The sequence below is a fragment of the Megalobrama amblycephala genome, linkage group LG3 (assembly GCF_018812025.1).
Source record: "Megalobrama amblycephala isolate DHTTF-2021 linkage group LG3, ASM1881202v1, whole genome shotgun sequence".
Lineage (NCBI taxonomy): Eukaryota > Metazoa > Chordata > Actinopteri > Cypriniformes > Xenocyprididae > Megalobrama > Megalobrama amblycephala.
The window spans coordinates 40,432,417-40,457,421 of record NC_063046.1 but is presented as its reverse complement, the minus strand read 5'-3'; the positions used below and the strand labels follow the sequence as shown (position 1 = coordinate 40,457,421).

Sequence of the window (25,005 nt, the reverse complement as noted above, 5' to 3'; positions counted from 1 at the left end):
TCATGCTGCTCACGTGTACAGCGTTGGCCAATATTGAGCCGGCGTTCTGACATAAACATGGAAGCCTGCACTGTGTTCACTACATCAACTGTATATCACAACAGTTCAAATTGTTAAATAAAGTCTTTATTTTTGTTTTGTTTTTGCGCACAAAATGTATTCTCTTCGCTTCATAACATTAAGGTTGAACCACTGTAGTCAAATGGACTATTTTAATGATGTCTTTACTACCTTTCTGGACCTCAAAAGGAGCATTGACATACTCTTGGATTTGATCAAAAACATCTTCATTTGTATTCCAAAGATGAATGAAGGTCTTATGGGTTCGGGGCGACATGAGGGTGAGTAATTAATGACAGAAATGTCATATTTGTGTGAACTAACCCTTCAAAAAAAAAAATCAACTAAATAAACTAAAAGAACTGAAGAACTCAATTTAACGTTGCTTTAAGAACCGAAGTGCCTGTTTGTGTGAAAAAAAAAGTATCATGCAGCGGAATTTTCCAGTTCAGCTTTTATAAACACATTGAAAAGTCTTTGCCGTTTGTTTCAGTTTCAGCTCTTCAGCTCTTAACAACCATTTTGCTTGAAGTAGTGAAGAAGATTTTTTAATTTGTATTTTACTGCAATAAAGTACATTTGTAGCACAGATATAGAGACATACAAAAATGTCTTGTTGGGCTGAGTTTATTTTTTCTACATTTATAAGCCTAATAGTATACTATAAATAACATGCTTTGAATGGCACAATACAGAATCTGTTCACTTTCCCGAAGTGAACACTGGGCTGTTCAAAATGATGTCTCCCATATGGCTCTGTCTCCAAAAGCTGTTTATGTTTGTTTGTAAACTCAGGGGAAGTGATTGTTATCACAGGACTGAATGTTGTCCATAATTGTGTTTAATTATGTTTAATTAGCTAGAGGCTTTGAGAGGGCAGTCCCAGACTTCGGTCGAAGGGAATGACCTCTGATTAGAATCAGTGAAACGTTATTCATATTCATTCTCTTTATGATGTGAAAGAGACGCATGAGTCAGAGGGGCTGCTGTTGAGCTCCAGCAGTGTTAAATGTGTGTCCTTGAATAAAGCTATTCACTGATAGACTTTAACAGCTAGTTATAAATGTCTTTCAGTTTTTCTCTTTCTCTCATTCCTCTTTTTTTTTTTTTTTCTTGAACCCAGTGCTTATTCAAAAGCGTATTCTAGGAGCTCATTGCTTCTACCTTCAATTAAACTGCTAACAGTGATTGTAAATTAAATTGCCTAAATTATTACATTGTTAGCCAACTGCATATATGTACATTTCTGAAACCACATACATTGGACAGTCACCTCTGATACCAGATTCTCTAAATTGTAATGTTGACATGCTGTAAAGCTCCTTTGAAACGATATGTATCGTGAAAAGCACTATACAAATAAATGTGAATTGAAATTGAATTAATTCTTTTAATTTTGTACATTAGAATCCTAGAATCGATTCTTAGAGGATTCTTGGTTTAGACTGTTTAGGATGAGCTACAAAATATAATATAAATTCCATTAGTATTCCTTTAGAATTCCTTTATATTTATGTTTATAATGTGGTTTTATTTTTCATAGTAGCCTATATTATGTTTTATTTATAAATTTTATATAAATTATATAAATATAATAAAACGATTTGAAAATGTATTTTATTAGGCTATCATTTTTTTTTTTTTACCTGCTCTGAACCTTGTACTTCCAGTGATGAAGCTGTAGAAGCTGTCAACGTCACGACATCATTTCAATGGCACTTCGAAACGCCATACGTCAAAAAAAAAAAAAAAAAAAAAAAAGGAAAAAAAAAAGCCATACGTCATCTCCGCCCTCAACGTCGGGAGCGCGCACGTTCCTTTACCCTGCTCCGGAATGTTATTTATGGCAGGCGCGGTCCCGCGGACTGCACCGTTATTATTCGACGAACGACTGACACCGAAACTACAATGTCAAACATTTTCGGGATACCGAACGCTTCCATGTTCACGAGAGCCGGGAAGGACCCGTCGTGATTTGTTATTACACGCGCAAAATCTACGAGCGATCAAATGATATTTCTGGACGCAAAAGATTGAGAGGATGTATCATCTTTCAGAAAAGGTAAGTGACGAGTGAACGCTTTAAGAAGTTCACATAGCTACCGCAGTGGTTTTTGTTGCGCTGATAACGAACAATTTGACGCGATTGTTATATTGTCACGCGCTTGTTTCATATAAAACTCTTAGTTTTTAGTTTGTTTCTTGTGTTTATAATTACTTTAAATGATTGACATCACCCCCAAGCTGCATATGTTACGAAGCGGAGGTGTTGCGCAATGTTATTTAAAGTGTTCGCGAAAGATGATACGGAGAAAACATAAGTTTTTTTAATAACTACGCGAATAAAATATGTGCGCCTCTATTACGTAATGAGCGCGCGGGACAGATGCGCGTGGGATTGAGCTGAATTCATCTAGGCTTTCTTAAAAACGCAGTTCCTTATAAAAGATGATTAGAAGAGAAAGAAAACAGTATGTAAAAATATAATTTCATAGGCTACATGCATTTAGTAATGTGATCTAAACCAAGACGGTTTCAGTTTCAGACAGCTGCATGATGCTTCAAACTGATGGTGCAACCACTTCAAAACACTTGTCACGCGCACATCACTGTCACTGTCAGTTCATTGCCAGAATCATCATCCAATAATGTCTCTGTTGAAACATTGCAATGTATTTTGTACATTGTAATGTGCAAAAATGTAATTATCATTAAGTGCATAGACCAAAATTAGCTTAAATGGACACTGAAATAGAAAATATAAAAAATTTTATAATTGCAAACAACAGATTTAACAGCCTGTGGTATGAATATCTCCTCCTTATCAAAAGTCTTAACTATGTATGATTATATGGTTGTATTTAATTATATCAGTAGTTATCATTTGCATTCAACCTAATCTTTCCCTGCTGTAGAGCATATACTGGCAATGCAGTTTCAGTGGAAGTGGTTCTGTTGGTGCTGTTTCTTTATTTATCCCTCACCCGGTGTAGGTGGAAGTGTGAGTGAGTCAGGGAGAGATGGAGGTGATGAGAAGAAAAGACTCCGACTCAAACGGCCTGTTCTCAGACAACTCGGACAATGACTGTGAGGTATGAATGTCTCATGTCTGTGTGTGTCATAGACAATCTGTGAGTGTCATAATTGAAAATACACGTTCAATTTGTCTCTCTGTAGGACATGGGGGCTTGTGGACAGAGTACAGGTGTGTGTTTGTGTGAAAACACCACCTTCTGTGATCAGCACCCACAGGAGGTAAGTGTTTATATATATATATATATATATATATATATATATATATATATATATATATATATATATATATATATGGCGTGTGGTCCTTATAAGCTGTGAATGCTGTGCATACCCAAGCCATTTGTGGACTCGGCAATTAATATTAACATTATAAATTGCTATTAAATCCCTTGTTTGAGGTGTACCATAAAGCCTACATGATTGGAAATGCATATGTAACTGTCCGTAATTTATTTATTTGCCAAACGATGGTAATTTTCTTTAAATCTGCCAGTAACGGAGACTTCTGGGTAAGCTGATCAAGTTGCAGCTTTTGCGCCTTCGCTCTTTTGTTATGGAGCGTCATCATATACTATATTGGTTTGCTTTCTCATTGGTTTACTGGTCTTCTACTTCTGGCATACATTTAAATTGATGCCATGGTGTTTTTTATTTGTCGTGTCTGATTTAGATCTGTGTCCTAAACTGATACGTTTAAAGGTGAAGTATGTTTTTTTGTGTGACACTAGCGGCACCAGATTACAAAAATACAGCATATTTTCGCACCTTTCGCATATCGCACCTCCGTCGACTCAAACATCACAGAAGCTCTTACAGGTGCTTGTGAAGGCACGTCTCAACAGGTAAATGTAGGCCACTCTCAATAAAACATATTAGAAGTACTTTTTGCTGTGTTGCTAAGTGTCATAAGCAACTGAGTAAACTAACACTGTCTGGAGCAGGGGTGTTGAACTCATTTTAGGTTGATGGCCGGATTAAAGCAAATATATTTGTTGTTTATGTTTTCACAGGCCAAACTGGCCTTAAACAAAAAAAAAATGTGTAGCTCTTTGAAATTAGAGGCAAACACTGCATTTTTATCACAATCCCAACAAAGATGTTATACACATGAGCATGAGCAGTTGTTTTTAATTTAAATTATTGTATAATTTCAATATTAACAGCAAAAACAATATGGTCTGACTTTAGCTTTGTGAAATTATGCTTCATAAGACACTTGCACAAAACAAAATCAGCAGACGGACTGAATGAAAATGCAAATTCAATTTCTGACAGTTGGTGGCGCTTATGGAACAGCAGCAATATAGTGTTTCCTTGGTTACTGCTATACACAAAGCAGTGCTGAATGGCTACTACTTCATACGAAGATAAGAGGAAAAGCCATCAAAACTTTTCTGAAGACAGTCCCCTTTAGAAATACATTCATATCAACCCTAATTCAATATTTATATTATTCTTCCTATATTTCGTGAACAGTGAGCTTGTGCATGGTGCAGTATTTTCTCTGCTGGCGCGTCTGTTCTCCTCTTTGTGTTCGTATTCAGCATATATCTGTGTTAACGTCCGGTTTACAGACTTCATAAATATTTCCACAAATTAAATTTTGGGAAATTATTACAAAGCAGTTTGTTTGCAAGCCCGGAATAAAGATTGACCAAAATAAAACTAAAAACGTTTGGATTTATGGCCAGTGGACTAGTGCATGTCTATATATTTTTTTTATTATAGTTCAAATCACCCCAGATTGGACAGATTTGCGGGCCATATGTTTGACACCCCTGGTCTAGAGAGAACATTTATTAGCTATGGTAGCTCAGGGGGCCATGGTGGTGCAGGTAGTTCAGACACACACACACACACACACTGGTCAGGGGCTGGTACCTTTACTGAACTCTGTTCAGGAGCTGGAGCCATCACTGGACACTTGTCATGGGCTGGAGCCATCACTGGACACTGGTCAGGGGCTGGAGCCATCACTGGACTCTGGTCAGGGCCTGGAGCCAATGTGTGTGCAGCCCACACACACCAAATGGCCGTGGCCATAATGTTAAGTCAGTGCTACATTCTCTGAAGATTCTAGCATGGCGGCCATCTTATCTGAGGGCTCAGGCATGGCAGCTGTGGCAGGCATGACTTGAAGAGACTCAGGTTTGGCAGGCATGACGTGAAGAGTCTTCTAACTGGGCAGGTATGACTGAAGAGTCTCTGGCTGGGCAGGCATGATGTGAAGAGTCTCTAACTGAGCAGGCATGACGTGAAGAGTCTCTGGCTGGGCAGGCGCGACGTGAAAAGTCTCAGGCTGGGCAGGCATGACGTGAACAGTCTCTGGCTGGACAGGCAACATGGAATTGCTGGGTTCCTCCTTTGCAATACGGTGAATGATGATCCGCTTATCAACAGGGCATGATCAATATATTGCGGTCCAATAAAAAGGTCCTTAAGGGCAACGCCATTAAAACCAACATGATAAGATAGTCCAATAAACTCATTAACATAGTCCCCTATCGTGCGGAGACACAGGAGGGCAACTGCTGGGTTCATCTTTACAAGTATTCTGTAACAAGGATCCACAGTGCAGTTTATTTAACTCCAGAAATGTGAATGGCTTGGCTTGGCTTACATAAAACTCACTAACAGTGGTACAGGGACAATACTTTACCAAGAGTCATGACAAACATGAGGGTGTAGCAAATTAGCTCAAAATAAATATGAATAATTAATCATAACTAGTTATAATTAATTATAAATATTTGGATCAGTTAATAAAATTAACTTAATGTAATAAAATTCATATTACAATCAATTAACCTGTTGTCCACTGAACACACAGTGTTAATTGTTTATTAATTCTAAGAAATGTTCATTTCCAGGTTATGGGAAATGCCAATCTTATTGTAGAGTACTACTAGTACTACTAGCCTGTAGTCAGGATCTGCATGAATAGGTGAATACTCCAGTATATGAGCGTGAAACACAGACAACTTTATGTGTGGCATGAACAAGACTTTATTAACTAGACTAAACACTTAACTACTCTAACATTCACACACATACATGCATACAGTTTACCAAGGGAAACAGAGAGCTAAAGCAGAGTACAGGAAGTATGAAGTTACAGCATTGTTTGAAATTCAGCAGATCAACAGCCTTGAGCAAACCATCAGTTTAGTTTTAACAGGCCCTTCTTTAAAAGGGGTAAGGATACTCAATGTATCAAATAATGAGACTAAGTTTGATACTTGCATGTCTCTCCAAGTTGAATTAAAACTGTCCTGATGCAATTTGTGGATGGCTCCCATTGAATCTTTGCTGATATTGTCTTGATGAAAGAAAAACAGTTGGATTCAGAGGATCTTTGGTGAATGGAAGGTCTAGGCCGAAGCCTGGCACAAGCTTGGGGGTTCCTTAGAAGCTTCTAGCTTCTTACAGGATCATCTTGACATCTAGTCTGGCTATCACCAGACCAAGCTCAATTTAAAATTGAACATTGGTCTGGAGAGTCTGTATGGATTTTCTTCTGCACAAGAGGCGTGATCAACGAGCATTAGTCACGCAATTGGATAGTCCTTCAACCAATCAGATCAACGATCTGGGTGACGTACTTTGCAGAGAGATGCGAAAACTCCAGTGTGTCTCAATCAGCTCCCAAGTTTAGTAGTCAGGGCACTGATCAGGGAATCAGCCACATTCACTTTCATGATATACTGATTCACGACCTAGGGAACTAGGGAGCTGATTGAGACGCAGGTTTAGTTTGTAGCATTGATCCGCGGTTTGCAGAAGCAGCAATGGCATCGCGCGATTTTTGCAGGTTGTGCCAAAAACATGAAAGTGAGTGGTATTTACACCCAGTCGAGCGATTTGTTTGCTAAACTAAAGAAGTCATTCAGCATCGTCGAGAGTTTAAAAGGAGACTCTGATACTGTTCTGGTTCAGTGTAAATGAACGCGGAATATAGCCGCCCTAAACTACGTCATTGTCATGACAACCAAAAGAATTCCAGTCAGCTCAGGCGGTGCGAGATTCAAGAAGCAGGGAGACGAAACATATAGAGCAAATAATAAAAATATTGTCTACCAACAAGGGGCATTGAAGTAAAAGAGTCCTGTACTCACACCGTGAAGCAAACCACCAAAATAACAGCAGAGAATCGTCATGTGTCATCAATTGGCTTTCGCCGTTTGTAATCTTCCTATGAAGAGACTGTCGGATCAGCGCTCTGCTACATTTCTCTCAGATAAGGTAAATGCTTAACACAATCGGCGTCACTGTGATTGTGCATTGTTATTTTGGAGTGATGGGTAGATCAGATTGAGTTTGAAAACTGCTTGCCATCGCTTCTCTATCGTCATCGTGTTATACCCGCCAATAGCGAGCAAGGTGGATAAGCCAGTCTGTGATTGGTTCCCGCAAAAATGTAAGAGATGCAGCAGAATTGAATGTACGGGTTTCCAGACTGAGTTGCCGGGCGAACCCAGATCAGGCTGGGTTTACCCAGACTACTTGACATCAGCATTTGTCAGTAAAAGAGAAGAGAGAGTTAGATCTGGTGATCAGTGAATATAAGGGGTGAAGATGTCACACCCTCTTAAGGTGTCTGAGCCAATAAGCAGTTGTCCCCTCGGAGGGAACTTTACGAGTCTTTGTGACTTTGGCAGGATATTAGCATAAGAAACTGGATTGGATGAATGAGAGAAGAACCTTCTAGATTCTTATAATCTTAAACTCTGGAACATTAATACCAAAATAGTTCAAAAGAGACAATTAATACATAGAATAATGCCTATAAAAGGAAAGTCATGAGATGTGAAAATTGGATACATGTTTATACATTTCCCAAGTGGTTATATAGAGAATATACAGAATACACAGGATTAAGAGAGTTTATTTGTCCTTCTCAGAAAGAATGAAGTCAGAGTCACTAGTCGCTGCAAAATTCTTTCTGATTGTAAAAGTTCCATGTATCTGTAACAGGACACCTAGTTCTGCCTGTGTGTTAGCTACGTTTGGTATGCTAGTTGCAGTTTTAAGGGGATGGGTTCACAGAACTTTGATAGAGTGAGTTTATGGGTAATTCATTAAATATAATGAATAATTGTGTGCCTGATTGGTCCAGATGCTACAAGGGCTTAAATACACAAGGACTAATCACTAGACAAGAGACACCTGAGCACACTCAACGAATGAACCAATGAAAACATAACACATAAGAACAAGGGAATCACATGACATGATCACATTAGTAATGGGAAGTTCGGTTCTTTTCCGCGAACCGGTTCTTTCAGACAGTTCGATTCAATAAACCGGTTGAAAAAACCGGTTCACCGGTTCTTTTACGCTCCGACGTAATGACGTCATCCGCAATGACGTCGTCTATCACGGGCCGGGATGAAAAAAACTTAACACATTCAAATATATAAAGTCAGTAATCATAACATCAGTCAACTAAAACATTATAATCTGAAGCGTTTCTTACAATTTAGTTTTGCATCTAAAGCATCCAAACACATGACATATACAGGCAGCTGTGCAAACAAAGTTTTACAATTATAAAGTGAATAAATTAGTCTTCATCAGAGCAGAAACCATGATCCTCTTACATTACGATTTATTTGTAATTAAATAAACGTACGTTTCGCCAGATTGGCCCCTCATTCGAGTCCTCTCATAGCATCAGTTGTCTTAGTTAGCTGTTCGGTAGCTTCAGATCACACGCTGAATCACGCATGCGCAGTATCATCAGCTCATCGGTTCTCAAATCGGACACGTCCGAAAGAAGCGGTTCTCGGTTGTGTACTGATGATCCGAAAACCACTGCAACCGGTTCTACTCGAGAACGAGATTGAGATTCGAGAACCGTGAGAGCGATTCAAAAGGAGTCGCTTGTTTGCTCTCGCTGTAGTTTGATTACGTCATTTTTTTATCTTTATATCACCTTGTTTAGAAATTAAATAAGATGTCCATTATTTATGAAACAAATAAATGTTTCCAATCTTTAAAAAAAATTAACTTGAAAGCACAACTGCACAACTTTCACTATATTACTTTTTAAATAACATTAATATAGAAAAATAAATTTGTAGAACTATTTCTGAACATTAGTTTGATCTGTGTACAAAATATTATGTTCATGTTGGCATGTAGTTTATTATGTACAGTATTATGTACAGTATTTTATGCTACTATGGTGTATTTGGAAAAGCACAATAAAATTTTGTATTTTGAATTAAGTCATAAACATATTTCCAGTATGTTTTATATTATCACACTGTCCGATGTTCAACAAAACTTGACTAACGTGCTTTTCATTCTCTTGAAAAATTGCAGTATCATCAGCTCACTGGTTCTCAAATCGGACATGTCCGAAAGAAGCGGTTCTTGGTTGTGTACTGATGATCCGAAAACCGTTGCAACCGGTTCTTGACTCGAGAATGAGAACGGTGACAGGCTGCGTATGTTCGTTCGTGTACGCCGCGCATGCGCACTCATATCAGCTGCTCTGCTGCTCGTGCCCATCATCATCAGTTCTCTCTTTACAGCAGGTTAAGTCAGTGTACTGTTGGATTAACTGAATAACTCCGGGATGTTGGTTTATTTCGAGAGGTAGTGTCAGGCACGTCAAAAAGTGAGTAGCCTAACTTTAGTAATTTGTGGATTCGTGTTTGCTAACTGGAGATGCGAACTGTTTGGAACGATTCAACCGATTTGATGAACTGGTTCGACCGGTTCACTGAAAAGAACCGGTTAAACGGTTAAGAACGATTCGTTCGCGAAACAGACATCACTAGATCACATTGAGACAAATGAACACATGATAACAGGGTGCACATGGCAAACAATAGGCTTGTTCAATTTGATGTAGCGCTTTACAGAGCGATCGGCAGCTGACTTGAAGCAGTGCATGGCGGTAAGAAATTTTGTGCGACTTGATACAGTGCCGACGCCATGTGACTGTGACGTGTGGCATCAAAGTACCACGAGAGCGATTCGAGATCAGCCGCCTGAGTCAGCCAGCGCAGTTTTTCAAGAGGAGCTGCACGAGCACTGATGACGACACAGCTGTTTCATGATTGGCCAGATTCACCGCATGACAACGATCACGTGTGTTTCGTGTTTATTGTCACGCCTTCAGTTCCACTAATGCTCACAAATCTGTGTTTTTATTAAAGCTCTTTTCATGTAGTCGTGATGTTGTGTCATGTTTATCAAAATAAAACTGATAAAAAAGTAGACCGCACTACATTGGTATTTAAATAATGTATGCTTATGTTGAACTTTATTCTTGTAAAAACAGACGCTGTAAACAGTACATAAAGTATTGAATGAAAATGTCTCTGAAACATCAGTGTATTAGTCAAATATTGCATTTATTTCACTTCAGCTGTGATAAAGTATGCAAACACAGCATGAGCGTCACTACGGGAAGCAGAAGTGTCCGACTTCATGTCTCCGTTTTCAGCTCCTCCCCGCTTGCACGTAGCTATTCTCGCCGATCAGTTGCATCCAGCCACAGCCAATGTCGAACACACCTAATAGCAAACAAGGCAATGCAAACATGAAACATGAACTAGAAAATAAACCATGAAACATAAGCATGAACATCAAAATAAAACATGAAACAAAACCCAACACCATCCATGACACACTGAAGGCTGGAGTAATGATGCTGAAAATTCAACTTTGGTCACAGTAATAAATTACATTTTAAATATATTCACGTAGAAAACAGCCATTTTAAATTGTAATAATATTTCACAATATTACTGTTTTTACTATATTAAATACCCAGTCACTCTTTTTAATGTAAATCTATGGGATTTTTTCAGCCATTTAAATTCATCATTTTATCATCTGTTTTGTGTAGCAAGAACTTCAACTGAATAAAAGTAAATGATTTTAAAATGGTCATGTCTTAGCGTGAAACAGCGTGTCTTGTCTCTCATCAGGACTCCAGTGTGAAGTGTGTCCAGTGCGGTAAGAACAGACCCATGATCACTAGATACTCCGAGGGTTATGGCACAGAGGTGAGTGCAGCATCTGCATGTCTCTGAATGTATAAGTGCATGTGTGTGTGTTTCAATGTGTGACTCGTGTGTCAGGAGGAGTGTGTCCAGTCTCATCCTCAGGGAGACAGTGATGCAGATGCAGACATCGAGGACACGGACAACAGGTGTGTGACTGACACACACACGCATGCACTGCACTGCATCCACTTCTATTTATCTGCATTGTAATTCATTCAGGCTCCAGATTGTGGGTTCCCTCCAGCGAATCAGCTCTCGGAAGAGAAAGCGTCAGCGAATCACGCGGCAGGATACCACTGAGAGCGAAGACGATGGTGGGCGGAGCCACAGGACTCACCGCTGGAGTCTACGACTCAGTCCTCATCGCACACACAACAGGACGATACTGGAGGTGCATGACATTAAACAACTGTATCTAGATGACAGTGCTGGAATATATGTCTTAATTATTCTGGTCTGAAATTACTTACATTTGTAATTATTAATATAAAAATATGTAAGATATCACATATGGACTAATATTAATATGAAGTAAATGACTAATTGAATCAGAGTTTTGAACCAAATTATTAAAGCAGACCTCAGACTGTAGATTCCTCTTGATTAATTCTCTCTGTCCCGCAGGAGAGCGTGTCTCAGGTGCGGCCGTTGGTCATCTGCCGCTGTGCAGCGCGAGAGACTCAAGCCGTGATGGATGACAAACCAGATGGGGGGAAATGGCCCCTGACAGCGTTCCCTGTCCCTCTTTCCCTCCCTGTATCCTGCTATCTGCTCATCGTCCCTCTGTCCATATCCATTATCATCATTCTCATGACATTCCTCTTACCGCTCACAGATACTTGATATTGCCTTACAACATCACTGTATAATTCTTCTCACTGTATGAATCAATTCATTTTTCTCTAGTTTTGTCCACATGTACAGTATATTAGATCATATGCTTAGAAGACATTTCATTTTGAACCCTTCTGTACAGTGTTATCTATGAAAGCCCATTTCTGCAACATAATAAAATAAAATGCTTTGGTAAATCATATTTATGAGATAGAAAGTCAAAATTGTGACATAAAAGGTCATAATTATGACATAAGTCACAATTTTGAGATAAAAAGGCCAAGCTATGACATACTATGTCACATAATTGAGAAACTATGCCAATACTAAGTCATAATTATGATAAATAGTAATTATGATAAATAGTCAAAATTATGATATACTAAGTTATAATTATGAAACTAAATTCTGTCATAATTGTGAGATAAAAAGTCAATATTACAGCATACTAAGTCATAATTATGGCATAACATGTCAAAACAATTGACACAAAGCCACAATTATGGGGGAAAAAAAGTCAAAATCATGACATCCTAGTTATAATTATGAAACTATGAAAATACTTTTACTAAGTCATAATTATGAGATAAAAAGTCGAAATTGTGACATAAGTCATAATCATGACATAAAATGTCATTATTATGAGACAAAAAGTCAAAATTATGACATAAAAGTCATGACAAAAAAGTCAGTTATGAGATAAAATGTCAAAATGATGACATACTAAACTATAATTTTGAAACTGAAAATTCTGTCATAATTATGACAAAAAAGTCATAATTGTGTCATAAAAGGTTATAATTAGAAATTATGAACAATTATAAATTGTTATAATTATGACATAAAATGTCATGATTATGGGATAAAAAGTCAGAATTATGACTGTAAAAGTCGTGACAAAAAATTCAATTATGAGAAAGTCAAAATTATGACATAAAAGTCTTAATTTTGGAACTGAAAATTCTGTTATAATCATGAGATAAAATGTTGAAATTCAAAATTATAACATACTAACTCATAATTCTTAGATAAAAATCAATTATGACAAATATAATTTTTGGGTCATTTTGACTTTTTATGTTATATTTATGACTTTTTTATCATAATTATGGCTCAGTATGTCATAATTTAAACTTTTTATGTCATGATATTTTAAGCATGATTTTTTTCTTATGTGATTGAAATGTGCTTCCGTAGTTATCGGACACTAAATTTACCAGTTCATTTAACAAAAAGCACATTTGGATGCACAACATGATCAGCAGTGTGAAATTACAGCGATAATGTAATTAAGTGAAAGTACTGTGTCAAAACGTCAAAGTATCTAGTCAAAAACACAAGAGCGAAAACGTTTCCACACTTCGTGTTTAAGTATAAAGTACTTTGTAATGAAGGCATCTCTTGACATGGAAAAATGACAGTAATTGTGGCCAATTACATTTCACATTGAAATGGATTTCATTAGATGTAAATAATAATAATAAAAAAGCACCGGAGCTCAAACTGATTGACTCAGCAGCTTAGTAGAATAAATGTATAGGCCTATATTTTTATATAATACAAAAGATTTAAGTAATGACCTGTGAAACATGTGCTTGGTTCTTTGAAATGTGGATTAGTTTTTTCTTTGGGTTTGATGCGATGATGTAAAGTGGGTGTTTAGTGAGTGTGAGGAGGTTTTTGACCCGGACATGGAGGATGAAGGCCAGGTTCACCCTCAAGAGATCTATCCTCATTTGCTATTATTGCCATAACCTTTAGTACATTAACCAGCATTAAATTACTTAAGAAAGATTTTAGAAAGGCTGTGTCGCCTACAACAGCTGCTGAGTGCAAAAGAAAGACATTTCACAGTGCTTTAATGAAAGATTACGAAAACAAACATTTTTTAAATCATGCACAACATTTATGAGGAAAGCTGCTTTCATGCTGACTTTAACATCATCTTCATGAAGTGAATCATTGCACCGTCTCTCAGCGTCATCAGAAATAGAGCTGTTATCTAATTCTTCATGTGTGGGAGAGAAGCACATCGGGGCCAAAGGCCCACCGCCACACGTGGGCTGAATCTATGCAAGCATCAATAGTTTTACAAACTCTTTTTTGTGTAAATATGTTCTTAAGAATTTCAGTTCCTCTGGCTTCTTCTGTCTTTCATCTGTTCCTGATTCTTCGTTTGTGTTCATGGATTCATTCCTCTGTGTAAAGGGCTGTTGTTTGTCTCACTGTAAAGGCTTTACTGCAGTGTTTCACAGCGACTGACTCATTTGAACCGTCTTGAGATGCAATATTCACTGACAGAAGCACAAGCGTAAGTCAGGTCAAATGAGTTCAGACAAACATTTCCCATAGTCCCTCTGCATTAATTCATTATCTGAGCGTGAGCGTTCACAGTTTTCCTCTTAAGTTATCAGCTGCATGTTTATGAGTGTTAACGCTACAACAATTTACTACCGGTGTGCATCTGTACCTCAATAAAGCTTATTTTAGATCTCACAGTTATTCATATTTGCTTACTGCATATTTTCCTTTTTATTTTACATATTTTTCCCCGTGAAAATGGTATTGTAAAATGAGTCTGTGTCTAGATTTTAAGAGAATTAAAATTATAGTTTGACAGCAAGTCTTAAGTGTTGATTTTCTTTTAAAACACAATAAAGTATTTAACAAATATACAGAGAGAGAGATTAATTTTAAAGGTAAAAACAAGCCTTAAATGTAAACAAATGTAATCAAACAAGGCATCACAAGTTAAAACATGGACATAAATTGAAGCTCATAATGAAGTTAATTTTCTCTGTTTATTTGCTGAGTTGCAGCACACAGTCCACTCATGGACTGTAGGTGTTGCTGTGGCTTTGGAAGAGGTTTGTTTGTCATTAGCAAAATATATGAGCACTCGTCCTTGCACTGAGAGTGAGAAAGAATGAATCACTCAAGTGCCACTGAAACAGAAGGGGCATGTCCTCAGGGCTGCTTGACTGACAGCTCTCTGGGCCAATAGTAGAGTCTTTATGAGTGTAACATTTCAAAGATCTCATATGGAGATGTAAGGGTGGATTCCCTACAGTGCTTAAGGCTGCAGGATTGCTGAATGACTAAAGAAACAAGATGCAAGATGGTGTAAAACTGTAAATTTCTTGTCTATTATCACCCACTGCTACTTATACCAATGATGAAAATAAGTGCAGTTATAATATCAAAATATGTGGGAGAGCATTGCTATAGTGTGACGGGATTGAATTACAATAGGTAGCACATTAAAGCTGCAGTCCGTAACTTTTTTTTTTGGTTACAACTTCAACTTCACAAATCAATTATTAAGCAAGTACATAAACAGTCAGTGTTCAAAGTTATCTCCTTACTTAGCCCGATTTACAATGGTAAGCTTGTAATAATGTTTTTTTTTTTTTTTTTTTTTTAATTTGAGTGGTACTGGTAGTGTTCCACAGGAAATATGAGTTTGCCTTTGCGTCATTACTGTACGCATCAGGCGTGCCACATGAAAAGTGAAGCCAAAGCGTCTCGATCGACCCCTAGTGGCTGGATACAATACAGGTCATAAACCCCACCCTCTCCATGTAATGTAATGGGATGTAAGACAAACTAAACAATCTTACATGTCAAATATTATTATTTCCAAAGATGGTTTAGTTCAAGTGTTCTTTTAGTTAGTTATTTGATGCTATAAAATGTGGGTTTTGATGTCATGATTGACAGTTTCTCTGAGCAAAGTAGTCACTGAAGCACCAACTGACTTTTTTTTCTGGAGGAGATTGGAGCTTTAACATAAATTTTCTACATTTCCAGAGCTGTTTATTTAACACCGACATAATTAGTTGTTCTGCAGTAAACTGTATTAATCAATTCTGGGGGAGTGTGGGTCGGACCTTGATATCGCGGCTCCACTTCGCACTCACTACTGCACAGACTCGGGCTCCAAGTTCACTACTGCACAGTCTCGAGACTCAAGATGTCAGCACCATATTGGCACAAAACAACTCCATGTTTTGAACAGGTTTAAAACGGATGCAGAGATTTCTTTTTTTCTGATGGACAGGTAAGATCTTTTAATGGTTTAATGGTTCATTGGATAATTACTAACTAAATACACTAAATACACATAGTCATGCAATGTTGTTTAACAATTTGAGAACAAAATGTAACAATAATAATAATTTGCACCATTGGCAATTTAATCACCATTGGCAGAATTATTATACAACTTTTTTTTTTTTTTTTTCACTTGGTCAGAACAAAAATGTTACTTACTTTTTCAGATGACATTTTCTGGTGAAACATTATTTTGGACATACTTCCAAGACATAGTATCTGTAAAACAGTATCAAAGTACAGTGAATATCCACAATGTTGCAGTGACTCACAGTCCACACATACACCTCAAAACATTAGATTCATCCACACTGAGGAGGAACCCACATATACTTGATACCTCCACAAATAACTGCAATTGCAGGTTTCAAACAGAGATGGCAACAAAGAGGCAAACCTTACCAACTGCAACTTTAATGTTAATACTGAATCAAAACTGAATCAAGTTAGCGCATAGGTTATAATTGAGTAGGTTTCAATAACGGTATTTGGTTGTGGTTACACTTAAATTTGTTACAAATTAGATGTATAAAACTGTATGCATGTAGAATTATCTCAGATAGAGAGGAAGTGAAAGGCCACCAGGAAGAGACAAAGAAGAGAGTCAAGAAAAAAGTGGCTCAAGAAAGGGACCCAGAGGAAAAAGAAGAGACAGGGCAACAGTTACATTCTACTTTTATCCCTTCCTTGACCATGTGACTGATAGATCAGCAGATTACACCATCCCCCACCGTACTAAAGGTGTGAGAGCTAGCAGTCCCCTGATGTAAGCACATCTTGGCCTACAGCACATCAGCAACTTTAGGAATTCCAAATGGAAAAGAGGGGGTTGGAACAGGAAAGCAAAAGTCTTTGTTGATTTTCAAGCCTACAGAGGCCATTGACATAGTAACCATTTGCAAACATATATAATGGTTAATAATAATAATAAAAAAATGTTTTTGTTGTCCTTCATTCTTTTTTTTTTTTTTTTTTTTTTTTTTTTCTCAAATGCAATTCCAACAGGTGTGAGAGTGGCTTCAATTTCCAGACACCTTTGGTCACTGTATTAATTAAAAAGGCAATTAGGGACTGCTAGAGTGAAAGTATGAGCATATTCTCTCTGTCTGTCTCCCTGTGGCCTCTTGGCATCTCCGGCAGGTTTCCAGTCCAAGGCTGACAGTGACATTTGCTCCTCTGTTTGTAGCTCTTAAATAGCCATGGGTTTCCATCTGTCTCGCTTTCCATACATTATCAGACCAAAGACATGGAGAAGCCTAGTGATCTGGGCTATGTGTGTATGTATATATATATGTATATATGTATATATATAAGAATATAGCTAGGCTATATTATAGCATTATTATTCTTATTAACAGAACTGTCATATGGAATTTTAAAGTATTAAAATAAAAACCTTTAAATCTGTAAAAAGGTTTTGTCATGTGATGTTTCAGTTAAAGCATTTAAAAAAAAAGAAAAATATCAACCTGCAAGTCTATAAATTGCTTGTTTCTATCTGCCCTTGGCTCCTTGACCCAGATAGCATTCCTAGGCTGTGGAGGAGAAACATGATTCTACTGACTCGATTAGAATCTAAAGCCTTAAGCCATCACATGCTCCCAGAACCTTCTCCAAAGTTTCTTATGGCCCAGAATGACTCCCCGGGCGCCACAGCAAAATGGCTGCCCACTGTGTGTCCACGGTTTTTAGTGTTTATATTCACTACTTACTGCTTCTAATGTGTGTGCACTAACTTGGATGGGTTAAATGCATCTGACAAATTCCAAGTATGGGTTACCATGCTTGGTGTCTGGAAATTGAAACCACTCTCACACCTGTTGGAATTACATTTGCCTAGAGGACAAATATCAAAGCAAATGGCATCCATTTAAAAAAGATTTTAAATGGTTAAAAAAAGAGGATGAAGGACAACAAAAACTTTTTTTTCTTTTTTTTTTTTTTTTTTCTTTTACCATTACATATGTCACTTAATAGAACTGAGCCAGAACACTGCAGTCGCAGTGTTCTCATGCAGGCGAGATCACAAAGTTGCTCTTTTAAAATTCATCTCAGCACAGTGTTGAGTTGTGGAAAGGCCACTGGTCCAGGATCAGTGCAAAAGGTCATTTCTTTTTAGATGTTTTAGGTGTAATGTGACAGAGAACTGCAGATTTCATCACAGTAAAGCAAGTGTAACATTTATTAAAATTATATTTTAGATTTGGAAGACAATCTCTCCCATGATGTTCTTCAAATTCAACACAAAATGGTGTTAACAACCTGTTTTCCTTTTAATCACATTGAGTGATATGGGCTGAAAAGTAAGAGGAATTGGTGACATTATTTGAAAAGGAATGGCAGAGCAAGTTATTACATTAGATGGCTTGAGATGTGATCTTATTGAATGCTAGAGGTAAAAATAGCATTATGATGATAACGGTGTGAGCTCATGAGACACGGATCTTTTTTGCATACCTGACTACAGCACAAGATCTCACATCAACAGAGAGATTCATCAGAAGTTAAGAAACAGATTTGATGCAACTTGTCCTGGTTTTTGAATAGAAGTAAGGATATAGTTGGCATTTTGACAGATTTCTCTTTACAGAAACCTGAAGACACAATGGCAATGGATCGGCAGTGTCTTCAGAGAGAGTGGGGAAATTCATGGAGAACAGCCAGAGAGGATGAAAATGTGAATGCTGAAAATGGATGGATGGATGTGAGCGATGAAGAGGAGGACCGGGTGAATCCAGTGGAGGAATATGAGCGGTCAGAAGTAGAGGAGCTGCAAGTACAAACACAGGAAAGTGAGAAGGCTGTTGATGACGATGAAGCATGTAGTATTAGTTTTCCTTTTATGCCTGCAAACAGTGACAGCGTTGTTGTTATGTGTACAAATAATGATAATACCAGTGATGAAGAGGATGCCAATAAATATGACAACAGTAATGTAGAGAATGCTGATAAATATGGTAAAAATAATGATAAAGAATATAATAACAGTTTATCTGTTGGGTCTACAAATGGTGACGGTTTAGTTGCTGCATGTAAACATAAAGATAAAGGCACTGATAAAGATTATGATACATATGATGATGATGATGATGATGATGAAGATGACTGTTTTGCTGCTGCCTCCATCAGTACTGATGGCATTGGTGGTTCTGAGAAGGACTTAACGTTTAGAGGTTTAACATTTAGAGATGAAGAGCAGCAGATGACAGACTCCAGCTCAGAACAGGGAATGCTAAATCAAAAGTTAGAGGAGGAGGAGGAGGAGGAGGAAGAAGAGGAGGAGGAATATGAAGGACATTGCAGTTTTGAAGATTCTGATGATTGTGACATGTATCCTAAGAAGCTATACTCTGATCCAGTATACCCAGGTTCGGTCTTCGAGGCTCTGGAGAACATGATGTTGTATTCGGTCCTCACTGACTTGACCATCTACACAGAGGACGGACATCAATTCCAGGTTCATTCTATTGTCCTGGCTGCAGTCAGTTACATTATTGAGACGAGGCTCAGACAGAAGCCCAAACAAGAACGCATTATTGAATTGTGTTTGGGGCCTGAGGTTCATAGTTTGGGGTTGGCAGCAGTGGTGGAGTTTGCCTATACAGGGAGCATCAGCATTCTGAACAAAGACAATATGGAGATGGTCAGAACTGCAGCTTTCAGCCTGGAAGCTCAGAGAGTTCTTGAACTCTGCACTGAAGAAGAACAAAGAGAACAGGACAAGGCAAGAGGGAAGAAAGAAGACAGAAAAAGGATTTCTGCTAAGGAACATATGAATGATAGTCTGCAGCATATCAGACAGTTGTGGGCACAGAGAGTGGGATGTGATGTGGAGCTGGAAGCAGAGGGAAGAGTGTTCCATGGTAAGAGACTTGTAAATATGATAGAGATTTGAGTTTCCTACACATAAATCTAGATGATGCCTCCATATCATAGATATGTAGATATCACAGTATTAATTTGATGCCCTCTGCATTTGCAAAACTGCTTGTAAACTTTTATTTATTTCTCACCCTCGTGAAGCTCACCGGGTGATCCTGGTTGCCAACAGTGACTACTTCAGAGGCATGTTTACCACTGGTATGAAGGAGAGCAGGCAGGAATTGGTGTCTCTGCTGTTAGTCAGGGCTGCCAAGTTTGAGGCCCTCCTCCACTACAGCTATAGTGGGGCTCTTGCTCTTGGATGGGGCTGCGTGTTTGATCTCACCTGTACATCTCTTCAATTACAGTTCCAAACTGCCTTCTCACTATGCCTTAACTTCCTGCAAAAAGAAATAGATGCCTACAGCTGCCTGGACGTTGTATCTTTCGCAGAGGCCTATGGGATGGCTGACCTACTTACACATGCCAATGACTTCGTCTTGAGGCACTTTCAAGACGTGTCCGTCACTCCTAAGTTCCACGATCTTCCTGTAGAAAAATTGAAGAAGTACCTTCAAAGCAATTCCCTCTGTGTTCAATCGGAGTTGCCCGTGTTCAAAGCAGTCATGTCTTGGATCGAAGCCTTTCCCAGACAACGGGTGAAACTCGGCAGGGAGCTGATGAGAACCGTCCGGTTTCCCCTCATGTCCTTTATGGAGTTCAAAGAAGTCAAGTCTGTAACGTCTTGGCTGACAATTGGTGCCAAAAAACTCTACAAGTCTGTCATTGAGGAGTTCTTCAACAGTTCTTCAGATGTCCAGTCAAATTTCAGGGTCTACATGCCTAAAGACACTCTAGTCCTTGTTGGTGGTGAGAGAATCACTGATAATTTTGACAAACGTAAACCCTGCAGGGAAATGTGGTTTAGCAATTCTTTGCAGAACCACATCGGATTGGTGAAGAAAGTAGAGTGGAGAGTGCTGGGAACTTTACCTGAGAAACCAAGATTCAGTCATGGAGTTGGGGTGATGAGAGGGAAGCTTTACGTAGTTGGTGGACGGCATTATTATGGAAAAGCTGATACCATGAAATGCACCTACATGTAAGATGAAATATGAGGCTTCTTCTGTCTAAACTTGTCCAAGTTTACCACCTCATACTATGGACTACTTGTTCAATCTCTGATCTAGGTACGATCCCATCCAAAACACTTGGCAAAGGTTGGCTGATATGCATGAGAGAAGAGGCAGCTTCACTTTAGTCGTCCTGAATGATAAACTATATGCTATTGGAGGAGAGAGAGACTCAGAGGTCAACATGGAGAGCGTAGAGGTCTATTGTCCCAACGCAAATTCTTGGAGGTTAGTACAGTAAATAAATAGCACACACAACCAAAAAAATCAACTATTGCTCCTGAAACAACATGTCTAGCAAGTAATCACAGGCCAAACCAGACTGTCCTCCAAAAAAAAACGACCCTATAGGTTGTTTTTCAAGCACCTTATTACGACCTATATTTACGTTTTAAAGTCATGCGCCCTCTAGCTGGCATAAAATATGACAGTGTCGTGTTACATCTGTCGTCATGAAATGACGTGTGACTGTCGTTACCAATCAAAATGCATGTTCATTTAAATGTAATGTGTGGACTTTTTACACCATTTGTTCTATTTCCATTTAGCAAAACTCATTTTTGTATTAACGACTACACCTACCCCATCCCTAAACCTACCCTTAGTGATTTATAGTGCATATACGCTTTATGAGCACATGCGTTCCCTGGGATCGAACGCACAATCGCATGATCACATGATTGCATATTGTTATATATTGCAATGCTCTACCATTTGAGCTATGTGAAACCCAAAATATGACGAAGATAAAAGGGAACAATGCATTAAAATGAAAGTGTCCTGTTGTCAATAGGGGCACAACTTTAGTAAACGCTCCAATGGGTCGTATTTCAGGCAAGTGACAAACGACCTATATAGGCGTATTGGTTGGAGAATATGTTGGGCCAAACATAACTGCAAACTCTAACATATGTCTGAATGTTGTTCAAGAACCAAACCCCAGATCAAACCCTTACCCTACTAATTGATTTGTTTACAGATAAGGGTAGGTGCCATATTTAACTTTAAGAAAATGGAAACGAGTTTGTGAGGGACAGATGTTGATGTATTGTCTTAAGGTCTAATTTTCACAAAATGTTTTCCAGAGGTTTGTGTCACTAGGAATTGACCGACAGCCAGGTTTATAACATTACAACATATTGTACGTCTATCCCTCATATCCACATTTGGCACTTACCCTGATTAATGAGGACTGTTGTTTCAGGACCAATAACGATGTTGTTTCAGGATCATGTCCTACTTCACTAAACTTTGTTCGGAGTAAGAGTAAGGTAGATTTAAATATCATCAAATATTTTGCAAATATATTGCAATAGTCAAACTCTTCCAAATAGCTTGGTTATATGAATAAGTGATGTTGGTAAACCTGGCCCCACTTTTCAAAGCTTTTCTTTTTAATTCTCTCTATTTCTCCAGTTTTGTCTTCCCATTAGACCAAGCTCTATGCTGTCATGCAGCCAGTGTATGGAATGGCACAATCTTTCTATCCGGAGGCTTTAACAGCCAGTACCAATGCCTATCGTCTATGATCCTTTACCATCCAGAACAAAGATCCACTTATCTGGCTGAGATGAGAAATGACAGAGCCCTGCACTGCATGGAGACCCTGGATGACCATCTGTATGTGGCTGGTGGGATTTCATGCGATGCTGATGGCAATCTGGTAGATCAATTAGCCTGTGAGGTTTATGACCCTGTGTCCAACTCCTGGAGTGCCATTATGCCATTTCTAATGCCACATGTAGGGGCAGCATCAGCAGTCTTAGAGGGGAAGGTCTACATAATTGGAGGCTACTGTAATGAGAACTACAGTGATACCAAATCAGTGCACCGCTATGATCCTTCAACACAACAATGGGAGAACATGAGTATGACACCAGGCCCGAACACATTCATAGCTGCCTGTGTGCTGCCCATACCTACTCACCTTAGACAGTAAGAGGAGAATATCCTGAATACAATAAATTGTCAATACATACAGCAATGTAAGGGTTTAGTATAAACTCTTTCCCCACCATTGATGGAATTTTCCGTCATTTATGAGACAACGCTTCCCTGCCATTGATGGAATTTTCTGGCTTTCCGTGTATTTGAAATATACTTGTTTTAAGATAAGTATACTACAAATACATTTACATATTTATGTACTTAATATAAATACCCTGCAATTAAAAGTCTGCAAATGTCCAACTAAAGATATACTTAAGTATATTTGATTGTGCTAAAATGGAAATATTACAAGCATAGGCACCAATTTATGTTTCAGCCGGTGGGTGCCCACACTCCATAATCCTTTTTAATTTTTCAAGAGTACTATCTTATTTTCTGTTTGATGGTGCATTTGATGAATTCATTACACAAAAGATATTCATGTCTCGCGAAGATAAATGCACAGACTGCAAATATTTGAAATTACAAAACCAACCAACCAAACAAAATCACTTTCTTTCCATGAGTGTTGTCGTGAGTCACTCTGTCACTGATATAGGCCTACCTGATATTCAGCAGCAGTTCACTAAATAAAATAATTTAATAAATACCTGTTTACAATAAGCTTAATCCGAGAGCACATAGAGAGATTTGTGAGGGCACAGGACAATGTTTGATCCTTGTGACCACTGTATATTTGAGAGAGCGTGTCCAGTTTTGTGTGAGAGTGAAGGAGATTCGTACTTGCACATTACATGGATGCGCTCTCACATTACAATAATGTGCACTACACATTTTGTCATTAAAATAACAACATAGAAACTGCCTCAAATTAACTATAAAAATGAGAAGAAGTGTCTGAAAGGTGCAATCAATTTTTTATTGGTTAACAAAAAAATTATGGAGAATATCTCGTATTTTCCGTTGGTGCTCGAGCCCCCGAATACAAGTATACTTTAGGTGTCTTTAAATATCTTGCATTTAAAGACTGATATTACAGTGATCATACTATCTTTACTAATAGTGATATTAAACACATTTTATGCTTAATATTAAGAAATGTGCATTGTGCTATAAAGAAGCACTCCAAATGAAGTTTAATTAAAATATTTAGTCTCAAGCAATATGTAAGTAAATATGTTACCTTTGTAATATACTTAGTATAAAATAAATGTATTTTAAATACATTTTGGTATGTTTTTTTTTTTTTTTTTTCCACTAGGGGTTGCTTTTTTATGAAACATCCACATTCAAGTGTTGATAAAAAAGAATGCATGAAGCTAGAATAAAACTTTTTTGTTGTTCTTTAAAAGCAGAAGCTCTGTTCTTTATTTTGATATGTTGCATGTTGAGATATTCATACAACAAAATATTTGGGGGTCATGAAAGTTTTGTGAAAATTATCAAAAATGCTGGTGGTGGCTGGCAATTTAAACAAAAACAAAAACAAAAAACACTGGTGGGGAAAGAGTTAAAAAGTAACAACAGTGTAACAATTTGGATTTTAATTTTATTGTGAATCCTTTTGAGCAGTGGTTATTAACTACATGTACTAGTCTGCTTAGAGGGGATGCATGTCCATCTAAATTTAGTAATATTTATTTGATTTTGATGTAAATTATGTAGAATTTGTGTATTTTATGTTTATGATTTAGTTTAGTTGATATTTAGACCATCTAATTTGAGTATTAATGTATATTTTATTAGTTATATGGCCTTTTGTGAACTTTCGTTGGATAGCACTTTCATTAGCAAGGCCACGAGGTTGTTAATTGTATTTTCCCCTTCAATAGGGTTCACTCGCATTGCATTAGTTGGTAACGCTATAGGGGGAAATTACGTGTCTCTGAAATACTGAAGCCTGATTGAATTATATTTGTGCACCTGCACAAACAAATGACATTTTAGCCTGCTAAAATGCGCAGGACCATTCACCTATATAAGCCGGCTCAAAATACCTTCTTGCTCACCGTGGAAAAAGCCCAGTAGCAGATTAACAGCGCTGACACCTCAGC

At 37.9% G+C, this 25,005-nt stretch overlaps 2 protein-coding genes across 2 annotated transcripts; both read left to right on the top strand.

Moving 5' to 3' along the window:
- The first annotated feature begins 1,864 nt into the window (after window positions 1–1,864).
- On the top strand, window positions 1,865–14,573 carry si:ch211-63p21.1. Its single transcript, XM_048185400.1, has 7 exons — window positions 1,865–2,122; window positions 3,054–3,152; window positions 3,238–3,315; window positions 11,043–11,120; window positions 11,196–11,266; window positions 11,340–11,511; window positions 11,745–14,573. Exons 2-7 carry the CDS (start codon window positions 3,081–3,083, stop codon window positions 11,961–11,963), a joined length of 690 nt encoding a protein of 229 aa, XP_048041357.1. The 5' UTR covers window positions 1,865–2,122; window positions 3,054–3,080; the 3' UTR covers window positions 11,964–14,573.
- Window positions 14,574–18,487: 3,914 nt separating this feature from the next.
- On the top strand, window positions 18,488–24,105 carry LOC125265282 (kelch-like protein 33). The gene is made up of 4 exons (XM_048185398.1): window positions 18,488–19,930; window positions 20,091–21,030; window positions 21,119–21,289; window positions 22,478–24,105. Exons 1-4 carry the CDS (start codon window positions 18,673–18,675, stop codon window positions 22,998–23,000), a joined length of 2,892 nt encoding a protein of 963 aa, XP_048041355.1. The 5' UTR covers window positions 18,488–18,672; the 3' UTR covers window positions 23,001–24,105.
- The last annotated feature ends 900 nt before the right edge of the window (window positions 24,106–25,005 follow it).